The sequence below is a fragment of the Prionailurus bengalensis genome, chromosome D2 (genome assembly GCF_016509475.1).
Source record: "Prionailurus bengalensis isolate Pbe53 chromosome D2, Fcat_Pben_1.1_paternal_pri, whole genome shotgun sequence".
Taxonomy (NCBI): domain Eukaryota; kingdom Metazoa; phylum Chordata; class Mammalia; order Carnivora; family Felidae; genus Prionailurus; species Prionailurus bengalensis.
In genome coordinates this window covers 32,173,529-32,186,473 of record NC_057351.1, presented here as the reverse complement: position 1 = coordinate 32,186,473, position 12,945 = coordinate 32,173,529, and the positions used below count along the sequence as shown (strand labels likewise).

General features: G+C 56.3%; 1 protein-coding gene across 6 annotated transcripts in view; it reads right to left on the bottom strand.

Moving 5' to 3' along the window:
* The window catches only part of CDH23 (cadherin related 23), a 414,161-nt gene that overhangs the window by 4,287 nt on the left and 396,929 nt on the right, over nucleotides 1-12,945 (bottom strand). For all 6 annotated transcript variants that reach the window (XM_043596561.1, XM_043596567.1, XM_043596564.1 and 3 more), the window contains 14 exons: nucleotides 11,894-12,010; nucleotides 10,567-10,791; nucleotides 9,830-9,999; nucleotides 9,470-9,607; nucleotides 8,449-8,568; nucleotides 6,736-6,913; nucleotides 6,397-6,608; nucleotides 4,217-4,408; nucleotides 3,950-4,063; nucleotides 2,969-3,098; nucleotides 2,609-2,860; nucleotides 2,367-2,528; nucleotides 611-867; nucleotides 152-249 (listed from right to left, as the gene is read on the bottom strand). In XM_043596561.1, coding sequence (XP_043452496.1) covers nucleotides 152-249; nucleotides 611-867; nucleotides 2,367-2,528; nucleotides 2,609-2,860; nucleotides 2,969-3,098; nucleotides 3,950-4,063; nucleotides 4,217-4,408; nucleotides 6,397-6,608; nucleotides 6,736-6,913; nucleotides 8,449-8,568; nucleotides 9,470-9,607; nucleotides 9,830-9,999; nucleotides 10,567-10,791; nucleotides 11,894-12,010 — 2,365 coding nt within the window. The remainder of the gene's footprint in view (nucleotides 1-151; nucleotides 250-610; nucleotides 868-2,366; nucleotides 2,529-2,608; nucleotides 2,861-2,968; nucleotides 3,099-3,949; nucleotides 4,064-4,216; nucleotides 4,409-6,396; nucleotides 6,609-6,735; nucleotides 6,914-8,448; nucleotides 8,569-9,469; nucleotides 9,608-9,829; nucleotides 10,000-10,566; nucleotides 10,792-11,893; nucleotides 12,011-12,945) is intronic.

Here is a 12,945-nt window from a genome sequence, read left to right as displayed (position 1 = left end):
CTCTGCTCATACCCGCAAACTACTCTCTACTAGCCCTGCCCACCTCTGGGCGAGAGCCCCACACAGCAGGCCTGATGGTGTTATCGGCCTCTTTCGGTGGGTCCCCTCCCCGGCTCCAGGCAGGCAGGTGGACCGACCAGACCCCACCCACCGGTCCACGTCCAGGATGCGGTTGGTGTCGCGATTCACCACGTGGATGAGCAGCTCTGTCTGTGCGAAGTTCACCCGACCCTTCTTGTCCACATGGAACTAGGTGAGAAGAAGCGTCAGGGGGCGTGGCAGGAACAAGGAATGGGATGGGGAGCTGCTCCTGGCCTACCCTGCCGATAAACCTGTCACTGCTGAGTGCTCACGGAGGACCACGCGTGATATCAGTCACTTGGCTGCATTGGGCCAGGTGCTATCACTGGCCCTATTTTTATAGGTAAGGATGCTGATGGCTAGAGACGTGGAAGGACTTTCCCAAGGCCATGTAGCTAGGGAATGACTGAGGGGCTACAGAGACCCCCTTTCACTCCCCTGACCTCTCCGCAGTGGCAGTGCCCCATCCCTGTGGCGTGGTCCTCCTCCCCTCATAGCCCACAGACTCAGGGTGGGTTCCATGGGGCACCTGCACGTCATCAGTGTTGACAATGGCACCGGTGATATTGGAGAGCAGGCGGATGAACTCTTCCTCAAAGCCACGCACGCGGTCGGGGATCTCGTTAATGACGATCTTAACACGCTGGTCATCCCTCAGGATATAGATGCCGATGATGGCCGTGTCATTGTGGCCTGCGAGGTCCCGGGCCACAATGTCCACCACAAAGTAGCCAGGGCTGTAGGCCATGAAGAGGTCAAAGGTACGCAGGATGCCATCCACACTCCCTGCAGGAAGAGCCCGCGGGCAGGGTGCAGCTCAGGGGCCACCCAGTGCCCCTCAATCCCCTGGGGAGGGGCAAGGGCCAGGGGCATTTGGACACACTGAGGGGAGGCTGCATCTCAGGCCACAAGTCCCCACAGGGCCTAGCAGAGCAAAGCTGACAGAAAAGGTGGGGGGGGGGGGGAGGGACAAGTGAGTATGAGTGTTCCGTTCATCTGAAGGAGCAGCAGTTCTGACCTCCACTTGGTGGATTATTATCCTGGGAGAATGCAGCCAGTGCTGCCACAACCAGTGCTTCTAGAGATTTCTAAGGTTTTACTTAAACACTGCAAGTTAAAACACAACTGTGGGCTGCAGTGTCCCAAGGGTGACAAGTCTGGGACTCCACTGTCCCAGGCAGGGGCGATGGGAGACGTGTGAACACACACATGCACTTCAGAATTCCACAACCATACTAGAGACATAACCAGAGGTCGTATAGTAGTCTTCTCTTAGAAGACCATAGACCTGGGTTCAAGATCTGCCACTTTCTCGCTGTGTGACCTTTAGCAAGGTACACAGCCCCTCTGTGTCTTAAGTTACTAAACTAAGCAGTAGGAGATGAGAGGACGTAGGGATGATGTCTGATTGTGTGACTGGTTGTGAATTAGCCTTCAGAGGATGGTTAGGGGGAGCATATCTGAAGACAGAGGTGAAGGTCAAGATGGTATTTCAGGAAGTGAAGACAGGGCAAAGGCCAATGGAGGATGGTACAGAACAGGCTGAAGGAGTGAGTGGTGAGGGGCTCAGCTTGGGTGGGCATGGGGCCCTTACAGATAGTGGGGGGCTGTGGAGCCAGGAAGAGGAGGGACCAGGAGGAAGACCTGGTGAGCTTTGAAAGCCAGGCCAAGGAGTCTAGACTGACCCCTGTAGGCGAGAAGAATGGGGAAGGTTTTGGGTAATGGGACACCCTCCAGGCCTTGCAGAACCTGACCCAAGAGGCTCAGTTGTCCACACAGGCCGATGCACAAGTAAACATGCACGCTTTCAGGTACATATGTGCTCTTTGAATTCTGGCTCCTCAGTGCTTAGCACAGTGCCTGGCCCGGGGGAGGGGGAGGTGCATAAATAGGAAGATAGGTGGACACACCAAAAGGAGGATGGGAAGGTGGATGAATGGGCAGATGGGTAGATGGGTAGACGGAGGCATGGATGGGCTGACTGACACACGGGTGGGTGAACGGATGGATGGATGAATAATGGATGAGAAGATGAGAGATGGAAGGAAGGAGAAAGTGGGTGGGTAGATGTAGAGATGGAAAGGGGGATCAGAGACTAGAAAGATCGGTGGGTGAATGAACGGATTAACAAATAGCTGGCTGAACGATGGCCAGATGGGTGGGTGGACCGAAGGACTGACATGGCTGGCTGGCCAGCCACTCATACCCTGTGGTGCCCACACAGACCCCACCTCCTCCAGACTACAGTCCATGCAGTGACAGAGGTCTTGGGTGGAGGCTCCTACCCATGGTGAAGACCTGGCCCACGTCCTCAGAGTCATTGGCAAGGGCCCGGAAGTAGTGGATGGCCAGGATGCTGTAGAAGACCAGGCTGTTGTTGCCAACGTCTGCGTCCAGGGCCAGCACCTGGATCAACTCTGAGCCCACCTTGGCATCGGTGGCCACTCCTGCAGAGAACGGGCAGGTGGGTGTAAGCGGCAGGGCAGGGGCCGCCCCACCCCCCAGACCCAGGCTCTGGCCCCTGCACCTGCAGTGTACTCAGCCTTGGTGAAGCGCGGGGGCTGGTCGTTGATGTCTTCTAGCACGACGCGCACCTCCTGCAGGGTGAGGTCAGTGACCAGGTCGAGGGCTGGGGAAGGCCCACGGGGAGGTGTCCAGCTGCGATTGCTCGAGGCCTTGACGATGAAGGAGAAGACGGCTTCACGCTCCCGGTCCAGGTCCCGCAGCACCAGCAGACGCCCGTCAGGCTGCAGATGGAAGTTCTTCTCTTCGTTGCCGGCTGAGGATGGGACCACGGCACAGGGTGAAGGGGCAGGGCTGGGGTGGGGCATACTTGGGTCATCTCCAGCCCCAGGGTAGGTAGGGCACTAGCCCTGGCAGGCCCCACCTGCAATGAAGTAGTACACGATGGCGTTGGGGCCCTCGTCCGCATCCACGGCGCCTGTCACGTTGCCCACGAGGGTGCCACGTGGCGAGTGCTCAGGCACTGTCAGCAGCTGGTACTGGGGGGTGCCTTTCTGCAGGGGGGAGGGGGATGTCACATGAGGGCCAAGGCCAAAGGACCTTGCGCAGCACCTTGTAGGTGCTGAGGGACTTTATTGCCCAAGGCTTGTGGGGTGAGCAGGACCTCTGTAACCTCAGGGGAGCGTGGGCTGGGCCTGGTCTGGCAGGTTCTATGAAGTATCCCAGTACCTGAATGGATGTTTGAACAAGGGGGCACACTCTTTTAAAAAAAAAACAAAACTTTTTTTTAAAAAAACACATATTTTTGAGACCGAGAGAGACAGGGCTTGAGCGGGGAAGGGGCAGAGAGAGAGGGAGACACAGAATCTGAAGCAGGCTCCAGGCTCTGAGCTGTCAGCACAGTGCCTGATGTGGGGCTCGAACTTGGGAACGACAAGATCATGACCTAGACTGAAGTCGGATGCGTAACCCAGCCACCCAGGTGCCCCAAGGGGGCACACTTATATGCACATGGATGTGCACTCAGAGCCTCCAGGGAATGTCACCCCCATGTGCCCACAGGAAAAAACCCCATCAAGTTGTGGAGTATGAGTCTACACGAGCAGCTCGGCTGGCCCCAGCTGGGTGAAGCGGAGCTCAATTTCAGGTTTCCTGTGTGCTCTTGTGTGTGCAATTAGGTGAGTTACAGCACTAGGGGTCAGGCGTATTTGCCTGCTTTTTTGACTGCTGGGTAGTGCCTTGAAATAGCAGCAGCTCAATAAATGTTGTAGGAAGTGCATGCAGTTTCTGAACGTAACCACATGTATATGGCACAGTGTGCACAGGAGAGCCCTGCGTGTGTACTTGCAGGCGGGGAGTCCCTGTGTGGGTGCGGGTTGGGGGGAGGGGGAATGGGCGAGCTCACCGGGGGCCTCACAAAGAGAGGTTCGTTGTCGTCGATGTCCTCCAGGGCCACTTGCAGCGGCTGCATGGTCTCGTATGGCACTGGCTGCCCCAAGTCGCTGGCCACCAGGATGAGCTGGGGGGTGGAGGGGCACAGTCAGAGGAGGGCACTCCCTGGGGGTCAGGTCACCGCCCTTGTGGGCATTCTAGGTGGGGAGGTGGTGGCCCTGCGCCTAGAGGACCGCCCCTCTCTTGGCCCCACCCCTCGCATTGGGGCCCGCCCCCTTACGCTGTACACAGCCTGTTTCTCGCGGTCCAGGCGCTGAGCTGTCTGGATGAGGCCGCTTATGGGGTCGATGGTGAAGTACTCCCAGTCCCGGTTGCCGGCCGTCTTCAGAAAGCTGTAGCGCACGGCCCCGTTGAGGCCCTCGTCCTTGTCTGTGGCATAGACCTCATATACATTGGAGCGCAGCGGGATCTCCTGTGGTGGGGGGTGGAGGGGCATGGCAGGGAGGCTCCTGGGCCATCTGCGAGAATGCCAGCTCCCACGCCCGGATGGAGCTCTTGTGCTTTGTCCTCACTTAGCAGAATGCCCTTGCCACCTTCTGGCATCCTTAGGAAACGCCTGCCTGCTTAGCTGGACTCTCCTGGAGTCTCGGCACCTGCTAGAGCCTCCCTTCACCCCACCCCCACTCCACTACCCAGTGATGGTCCCAGCTGGTCTCCATCCACCACGCTTCAAAGTCTTTCAGGGTTATTGCCCTTCCAGGGCCTTCCCCCGTCCCTCGGATCCCATTGCATGCTGAGATTTGGAAGGCAGAAGGGGAATCCAAAAGCTGAGGCCACAGCTACCATTCTGTTGCTGGGTCTGTCTTGCTCTCTGCTACCCTAATCACAGGAGCCTTAGGTGTCCCCAGACAACACCGTCTACCCAATGGGGTACATGAAAATGAGGGTACGTGAAAATTACTTAACGCAGCTGGTTCTCTGCGAGACACAAATCTTTCAAAATTTGGAGTCTTGAAGGGAAAAACGTAGCAAATGGGCCTTTGTTGTGGAAAAAGAACTAGATTATTATTAATTTATACCTTGCCTCGTTCCACAAAAAAAGATTTGAGACAATTTATAAGAATGTATAAGTTATAATAAGAGCAAAGAAGTTAAAAAATAATCAGGGTAAAGAAAAAGAAAATGGCGGCACCTGGGTGGCTCAGTCAGTTGAGTGTCTGACTCTTCTTGATCTTGGCTTAGGTCACGATCTTGTGGTTTGTGGGATCAAGCCCTGCGTCGGGCTCTGTGCTGACAACACAGAAGCTGCTTGGGATTCTCTCCCTCCCTCACTCCCTGCCCCTCTCCTGCTTGTGTGCACGTGTGCTCTCTCTCTCTCAGAATAAATGAACTTAAAAACATTTTTTTAAAAGGAAAAGAAAATGGCAGGAAGATGGAAACTGAGGAGTAGGGGTCCAGGTTTGTGCACCAAGTCCCTGCGGGGTCATTTGGCGTAGGCTGACTGCTCTGAGCTCCCTGGCGGGCAGTGCAAAGAGGACTACTCTGTCACTGCAGTAGGTGCTGGAAAAAGCAACTCACAAGGTAGGTGCACAGCGTTTCCTAGAGCGCAGCCCTGGGACGGATTTCTCCTGTGGGGCCTCTCAGAGGAGACAGAGTGACGACAAGGACTTGATGCTGACATTCTGAGAGGTGGAGGCATGCTGAAGTTTGGGGAACAGAGAGCAAGTGGGCGATTATACCACCAGGGGGCAGGTCGGGCCTGGGTGCTGAGAGGAAGGAGGGAAGGGACAGATGAAGGAGTACTGCCTGTCTTTACAAGGCAATTTAAACGATTTTTTAAAAAAGTTTATTTTGAGAGACAGAGGGAGAGAGACTCCCAAGCAGGCTCTGCACTGTCAGCATGATGCTGGACATGGGGCTTGATCCCATGACCTGAGCTAAGGTCACGAGTGAGACGCTTAACTGACTGACCACCCAGGCGCCCCTCCAAGGCAATTTAGAGCAAGGAACGAAAGGGTGGGGGAATTCTGGAACCTCAGCCACTTCCCCTTGTTTCTTATTTTGATGCTGGTACTCAATTCCTAGGCATGGTATCAGCAGGAACAACAGACAGACGGAAGGAACATGTATGCTTATTTTGAGACACCAATATGGGGGGGTGTGAGTTTCCGGGGAGACTGGCTTTTCTGGTAGACTTCTCGGAGCAAGAGACGGGGCATCTAAAAAACACCCAGAAAAGTCACTTTCTCAAGGTCACTGGCTGGTAGCGACAGAGTCAGACTTGGGCCACTACTACCCGCTGTGTGACACTGAACAAGTCTGTCTCCCACTCTGGCCTCAGCTTCCCCACTTTCACAGAGGGGCCCTGTCAGTCTCCCAGGCGTGACTGCAGGAGGAGGGAGTGGGCCGGATATGGGAAGGGAGATGTTGGTGGGCGGGAGGACCAGGGGACAGCAGTACCTCTCTGATGTGGAGGACGGTGCCGTTGGGCGGGCGCACGAAGACGGGGCGGTTATCGTTGACGTCGATGACCTCCACCAGGAGCATGGTGGTGCCCCAGAGTGGAGGCTGTCCGCCATCCGTGGCCACCACGGTCAGGTTGAACCTCTCGTAGGACTGCAGTGGCCGCTTTGTGGTCACCAGGCCTGAGTCTAGGTCCACGTGGAAGGCCTCTGGCAGGTGGGACAAGAGAGCAGGGCCTGGCTCTGGCTGAGACGTCCTTCCCGTCCCTCCTCCTCCTGGCCCTGGGGCTGCCCCTCTCACGCCCAAGGCATCATGGGTGGGGAGCAGACTACTTACCCACGCCAGGGCCCTCAAGTGAGTAGGCCAGCTCCCCATTGGAACCCTCATCCTGGTCGGTGGCCATCATGGTGATGACTGAGGTGCCTGCCGGCTCATTCTCATACACGCTTGTGCTGAACTGGGGCTTGGAGAACTGTGGCCGGCAGTCATTGACATCTAGCACCTGGATCACCACCTGGGGGTAGGGGGGGGAGGTTGAGGTCAAAGGTCAGGAGCATACTAGGTTGCTGCTTCAGGTGACCCGGTCACACGGGAGTAAGCCAGGGTGGACAGTGCCCACTGTTGGAGTCTGACCTCAATTTCTTTAACCCCGAGTCTCAGTTTTCCTCGCCGTTGGGGATGGTAGTATCTTATCTCTCAGGGGCTAGTGAGGCTCACCCATGATGGTATGTGTGCCCAATGCCTGGCTCAAGGAAATGCTTTGCAACTAGTACTGTGGTTACAGGATCATCTGCGTCTGGGCCCAGAAGCAGGGAGCCCTCCTCGCCCACCTCCTGCTCTGCCCTCTGCTGCTTCCCACAGTGGCCCTAGACATCTGACTCTGATCTCTGGATCTTAATGCTGGGCTGTGCTTCCTCCACTCCCAGAAGTTCTCTCTTGCCGGGGATCTGTGTCTGGCTTGGGACTTGGCTCCCTCTGCCGACCCCACAGCCCAGGGCGGGTCCTATGGACACAGCAGGTGAGGAGGCCCTTTCCCCGCGTAGCTCCCATGGCCCTGACAGCAGCCTCATCCGAGTCCTTCACGGCGGTGATTTCAAGAACCCCTCTCCGTGCACAAAGCACTTGCCAACTCCCCATCTCCCTGCCTCACCACTGCCTTGGGCAGGAAGCATCATCATTGCTGCCCTTTCTCCCATCCCCTACAGATTTGACAGCTGAGGCTCGGAGAGGTCACATGCCAAATGCAGGGTGCTCAGCTAGTGGGATCTCTGTCTTCTGGCTCCAAATAATGGGCTTTTCCCAGCACAGCACGTGTGGCACGACACAGCCCATGTGACAGGGACAGGATTCGGGTACGTGTGAGAGCTCCCAGCCCCTTCCCCCCCTACCTGCTCACAAGAATTTGTCTTTGCCCACCCGACTTCTCACCCACTCCCACCCTTTACCTTGGATGGTTAGGTTATTGCGGGAAGATGTGGAGGAACTGGATAGAGAATGACAGGACTGGAGAAGGCAGAACAGGGGGGACGAAAGAAGGAGAAAGCAAAGCCTCAAGGCATACTCTGGAGAGAAGTGGGGATAGAGTTTAGAAGGTGGTACGCTGGCCTCAGGGTGATGGCATCGGTGTTAGAACTGGAGTAGGAATGGGGCTGGGAACTGGATCCCTCGCTAATGTTCTTTAGGAGACATAAATAAAGATAATCGCTCTACGATTATGTTTGGTTGCTAGACTGTTTCCTTCCGTGGGTCACCGTGGACAGTGGGACACGTGGCACCCCAGGTTTGACTCAAGTCACACTCAAGTGTTTTCAACTGCCTTAGCAGGGGTTTGGCACAAGAGATTTCTCTTCAAGAGTCCCCGTTTCCCCAAGCCACAGCCGTTTTGACTCAGCCAGCTAAGCTCTTGCTGTCTCCTCCTCTGCCACCATGTCTCTGAGGGGACCGGGTGGCTCTGCTCCCACTCTGCAGCATTCTCTAAAGGAAAGGCTTTGCTCGATGCCCCCACACTTCTAGTCCTCGGTGTCCCTGGCCCAGGCTGGTGGCCCTTACCTGCACCGAATTTTCTCGGCGGTTGCTGGCTATATCTCCAGGGTTGTCTTTGGCCAAGGCAGTCAGAATATAGTGGTCCTTCTTCTCCCGGTCCAGAGAGGACAGCACATAGATGTCACCCTAGTAGGGGGAGGGTGGAATCAGGTCCTTCATCAATCCAACTGATATTTATTGAGTATACACTACACGGCAGACATTGTTCTAGGCTTTGCAGGTGCAGCACTGGACAGAACGGATGACCGCCCCCGCCCCCGTGGAGCTCTGATTCCAGTGGCTCCTCTTATCCCCAGTGCCCAATCCGCCTGGAGATGGGATGTTCAGCCCAGGATGGAAGTCACTCCCTGGCCAGGTATAGAGTGGTACTCTGTAAATAGTTGCCCTTCCTAGGGCCGGGCCAGGACCACGACTGACTGTTCACACCGAGCAGGAAGGACAGAACCCTGTTGACAGGGCGGAGTTCAGGGGGACATGGGCAGGGAGAGGCAGTAGGAGGGAAAGTCCAGTTCCAGCCCAGCTCCTGGGGAAGGCGCTCCCTGACCAACCGCCCCCAGGCCACCATGGTCTCTCCTGTGCTGAACTAGCTGCTTTGAACCAATGTACAGTCATTTGAAGTCGTCACCCGTCCTTTCTCTTGAGTTTCTGCTCTCTCACAAGTCTGACACCTCCCTCCCCCGGCACGGAATACAGTGCCATGTATACAGCAGGAGCTCAAACACCGTGCCCACTTTCTGCAGAGCTCCCTATACCTCTCTTTTGATAGTTTTAAAAAGCAGCCTCATGGACTTGCATCAGGTTTTCTGGTTTGGGGGAATTCCAAAAGTCTCTGGCCCCAGGAAAGAAAGTGAGGTCTACAGGATGTCTGGGACTGTAGCAGGGCTTGCTGACTTGGTAAAAAAAAAAAACCTCTGAGGCTACAGATGTTCTGGTGGCATGACCCAGAAACCGGGATGACTATGATACTTTTGGTGGCTTTTCAGCCTACGACCCTGGGCCCTTCCCACTGCCCGGTTTGCCTGCTTACCGTAGCGGGGTTGATGGCAAACTTGCCCTCTCCATCCCCCAGGCTGTACTCAAGGAGGGCAAAGTTGCCTGAGTCGGCATCAGTCGCAGCGACTGTCAGGATGACCGTGCCCACAGGCACATCCTCAAAGACGGCCTCCTGGAACCCAGCGGGCAGGGAGAGAGAGTGGGCCAAGGTCAGTCCTGGAGTCTATGCCCCTTCCCTAAAAACTCACCATGGTAGACAGCCCAGGGCACCACGCTGCTCACGGGGTGGTCATGCCCCTGGGGCTTAGAGGCTGGCAGGGTAAGGGTAGAAGATGCCCGAAGGCCCCAAGGAATGGGCCCAGGTCCTGACCCAACTTGTTGCCCGGCCCCCCACCTGGTAGGAAGGCTGGTCAAAGATGGGGTTGTTGTCATTGATGTCCACGATCTCCAGGTAGACAGGGATCTCAGCTGCCCGGGGCGGAGACCCGTTGTCTGAGGCCCTCACGGTAAAGTTGAGCCAGTGTACTTCTTCGTAGTCCACTGTCCGGTTGGCAATGACTTTCCCTAAGACACAGAGGCACTTGCCGCCAGTTTTGCCACTCCTCACACATGGAAACTCTCCAAAGTATAAAGAGAAGGATCTGGAGCCCTGAGGGGCAGATGTGGTCTCTTGAAGAAGGAGAGTGGTGGCCCAGCAGCACTGCCTAGTGGCAGGCCGGCCAGAGGCCGACAGCAGCTGGTGTCCAGCTCTTCTCCTCACTGGAGGCAGGAGAAAGCTTTTCACAAGTCAAAGGGATGAGTACAGGCAAGGCCGGGATCACCTCGGAGAGATCGCTCTCTTGGCTTTCTCACCCCCTCAGTGATCCTGAGAGCGGAAGCCTGGGTGGTTCCCAGCGGCCCTCAAAGGGCCGGTCCAGCCCACCCCCAGGACCAGGCGCTCTGTCCCTTCCTGTGGTTTGGGCATCCGTGAGCAACGGCAGCGTGGGCCATACTGGATCTGGCCCAGCCCACTGAGGGGCTATGGTGGGCTCCCGCCCGGAGGGTGACAAGTGGGCCATGGTCCCTTGTGGAGGCTAAGCAGGAACAGACGCATGTCCCCCAGTCCTCTTCTGGCAGATCTTTCCCACCTACCTGCTGAGGAGTCTTCCAGCTGGACGTAGCCTGGGGGCGTCAGGTCCAGCAGAGTGTAGGTGATCAGCCCATTGAGGCCCTTGTCGGGGTCCACAGCTGCCACGGCAATGAGTGTGGTGCCTGGGGTGGCCCCCTCCAGAATCCGCTCGGTGTAATAGGTGATCCCGAAGGGCTTGAACTGGGGCGTATTGTCATTGACGTCCAGGATGTTGACTGTCAGCTTGGCTGGCGTGGAGGCAGGAAGTGAGGGTGACGTGAGGGGTGCCACTGTGGCTGGACCAGGCTTCCTACGTCTCAGTCAAGGCTGGAGAGGGTGGGGCCTTTCACTGCCCTCCCGGGACTCCCTGGAGCTTGACCCAACCCTTGTGTGGTAGCACGTGACCCTTTTCTCTGGTCTGGTTGCTCACTCTTCCGTAGGGGAACTGGCTGGGTGACCTTGGTGGAGCTGCTGGCCCTGACTGTGCCTCAGTTTCCCAGGCTGTCCAATGAGGTAGGACTATGATGGTCTTTAAGACCCTTGCCACGGTTCAGCCTTCTACTTCCTGTCTGAGTCGTCCCCTCTACATAACCTGCCCTGGCCCTTTGCCCTCTGAGTGGAGAACATGTAGGCCATGACCAGGTCTGCTCTTCCTTACTGAAAACTTGGGCCTCTGGTCTGTAATAATAAGCAACCAATATCTGCCAGGCCTATCTCCCCACCCCAGCCGCTGTCCATGCCTCATGGACATGAGGCAGAGGTGGCAGAGGTGACTTGAGGCTACCCCTTCTCCACATCCCCCTCCCCTTCCCGCTCCGCCCACACAAAATCCCCTCTGTTAGGAGTCCCTCCCAGCTCATGCCTAGGGCTGCAGGCGGGGGGGGGGGGGGGGGGGTAGGGGGCGGCCTTGTGCCCTTCTCTGCTCTGGCACCTGTGCCCTCCAAAGTGGTGTCGTGGCCTCCACAGACATTCATGTTTCCTTGTACTTTCCTGTCTCTGGGCGGACCCCATGGCTTCCTATCAGATCGGAGGTTCCTGTCACACATGCCAGCCACACCTCCTTGTTAGTTCTGATAATGAGTCTCTGTTCTGTCATTTTCTCAGGGCCCGTCCAGCCTCTACCCAAGCCTCCTTCCCACTCTGAGACTTTGGGTTCAAGATCACACATAGCCCTGGGCTTCTGGACCCCCACCGTTGAGCTCTGACCACTGGGACACAAGGCCACCCTGAGCCTCATGGTAGCTGCCACCTCTCATGCTCTTTGCATAGCCTGACGCCCGTTCCCAGCCTGCTGCCCCTGCCCTGATCGGCTCTGAGTGACCCAAAGGAGATGCCCGGGGGGAGCCTTACCATTTGGCACGCTGACAGAGCGCTCTGGTAGGTCACTGGCATTGTCGATCACTGAGAGAGTGACTTCATAGGTGGCAACCAGCTCCCGGTTCAGTGGGGACTTCACCATTACAGACCCTGTAAGACCAGACTGGGTTCAGTCTGAGGGGAGCCCCCTAAAATCTGGGCCTCCCAGGGGCTCTCCTGGCTAGCTCTCCCAAACCACACAAAGGGCAGTGGTCCCCAGTAGAACTGGGACAGGCTGGTGACATCTTTGGCTGGGATGAGGCCACAGCCACCTGCAAGCTGGGGGCACCTCACTCAGCCCCTCACTCACTGCTTACTAGCCAGGTGGACTTGGGAAAATTATTTAACATCTCTGTGCCTCTGCTTCCTCATTTTTGAAATGAGTACCTACTGCATAGGGCTATTTTGAGGATTATGGCAGTAAAACGAGTTTCCATTTGCAAAGGGTTCAGAACAGTGCTTGGCATAGTGCCATGTAATCGCTTGTTCCAAGAATGCTTACATTCTACAACAATGTGAGTATACTGAACACTATTGAACTATTGAACTATTGAATTAAGATTGTGCATTTTATGCTCCGTGCATGTTATCACTTAAAAATTGCTTGTATTCTAGGGGGACCAAGTATAAAAGAAGGTCAAGGCAGCTAAGAAGTCCTGAGGGTATTCCCTGGAGGGGATGGTGGTGGGGCAGGCTGGATAGTCAGGCCGACCTCTTTGTCTTGATTACGTGGGCATGACAGGGCCTGATTGTGGGGAACGAGGACTGTCCTGTGGAAGTACTAGCAAGGAGGTGTTCTCTTTTCTCCTGCCCACTGCCTCCCATGGCTGCTGCCTGCCCCTGAATCGCAGAGGAAACTTCCAGAGGCTTGGGCTTGGACTGGACAGACCTAGCTGGGCCAATCTCAGGGCTGGCTCTGTTGGAGGGCCTGGTGGCCAGATCCTAGGTGAAACTTGCTCTCTCCAGCTCCCTCTCAGAAAGTGTGGCCTCTGGGATTCCCTTCTCCCTTGGCAGATCCCCTGCTGGGCTTCTGTCTTCCTCGGGTC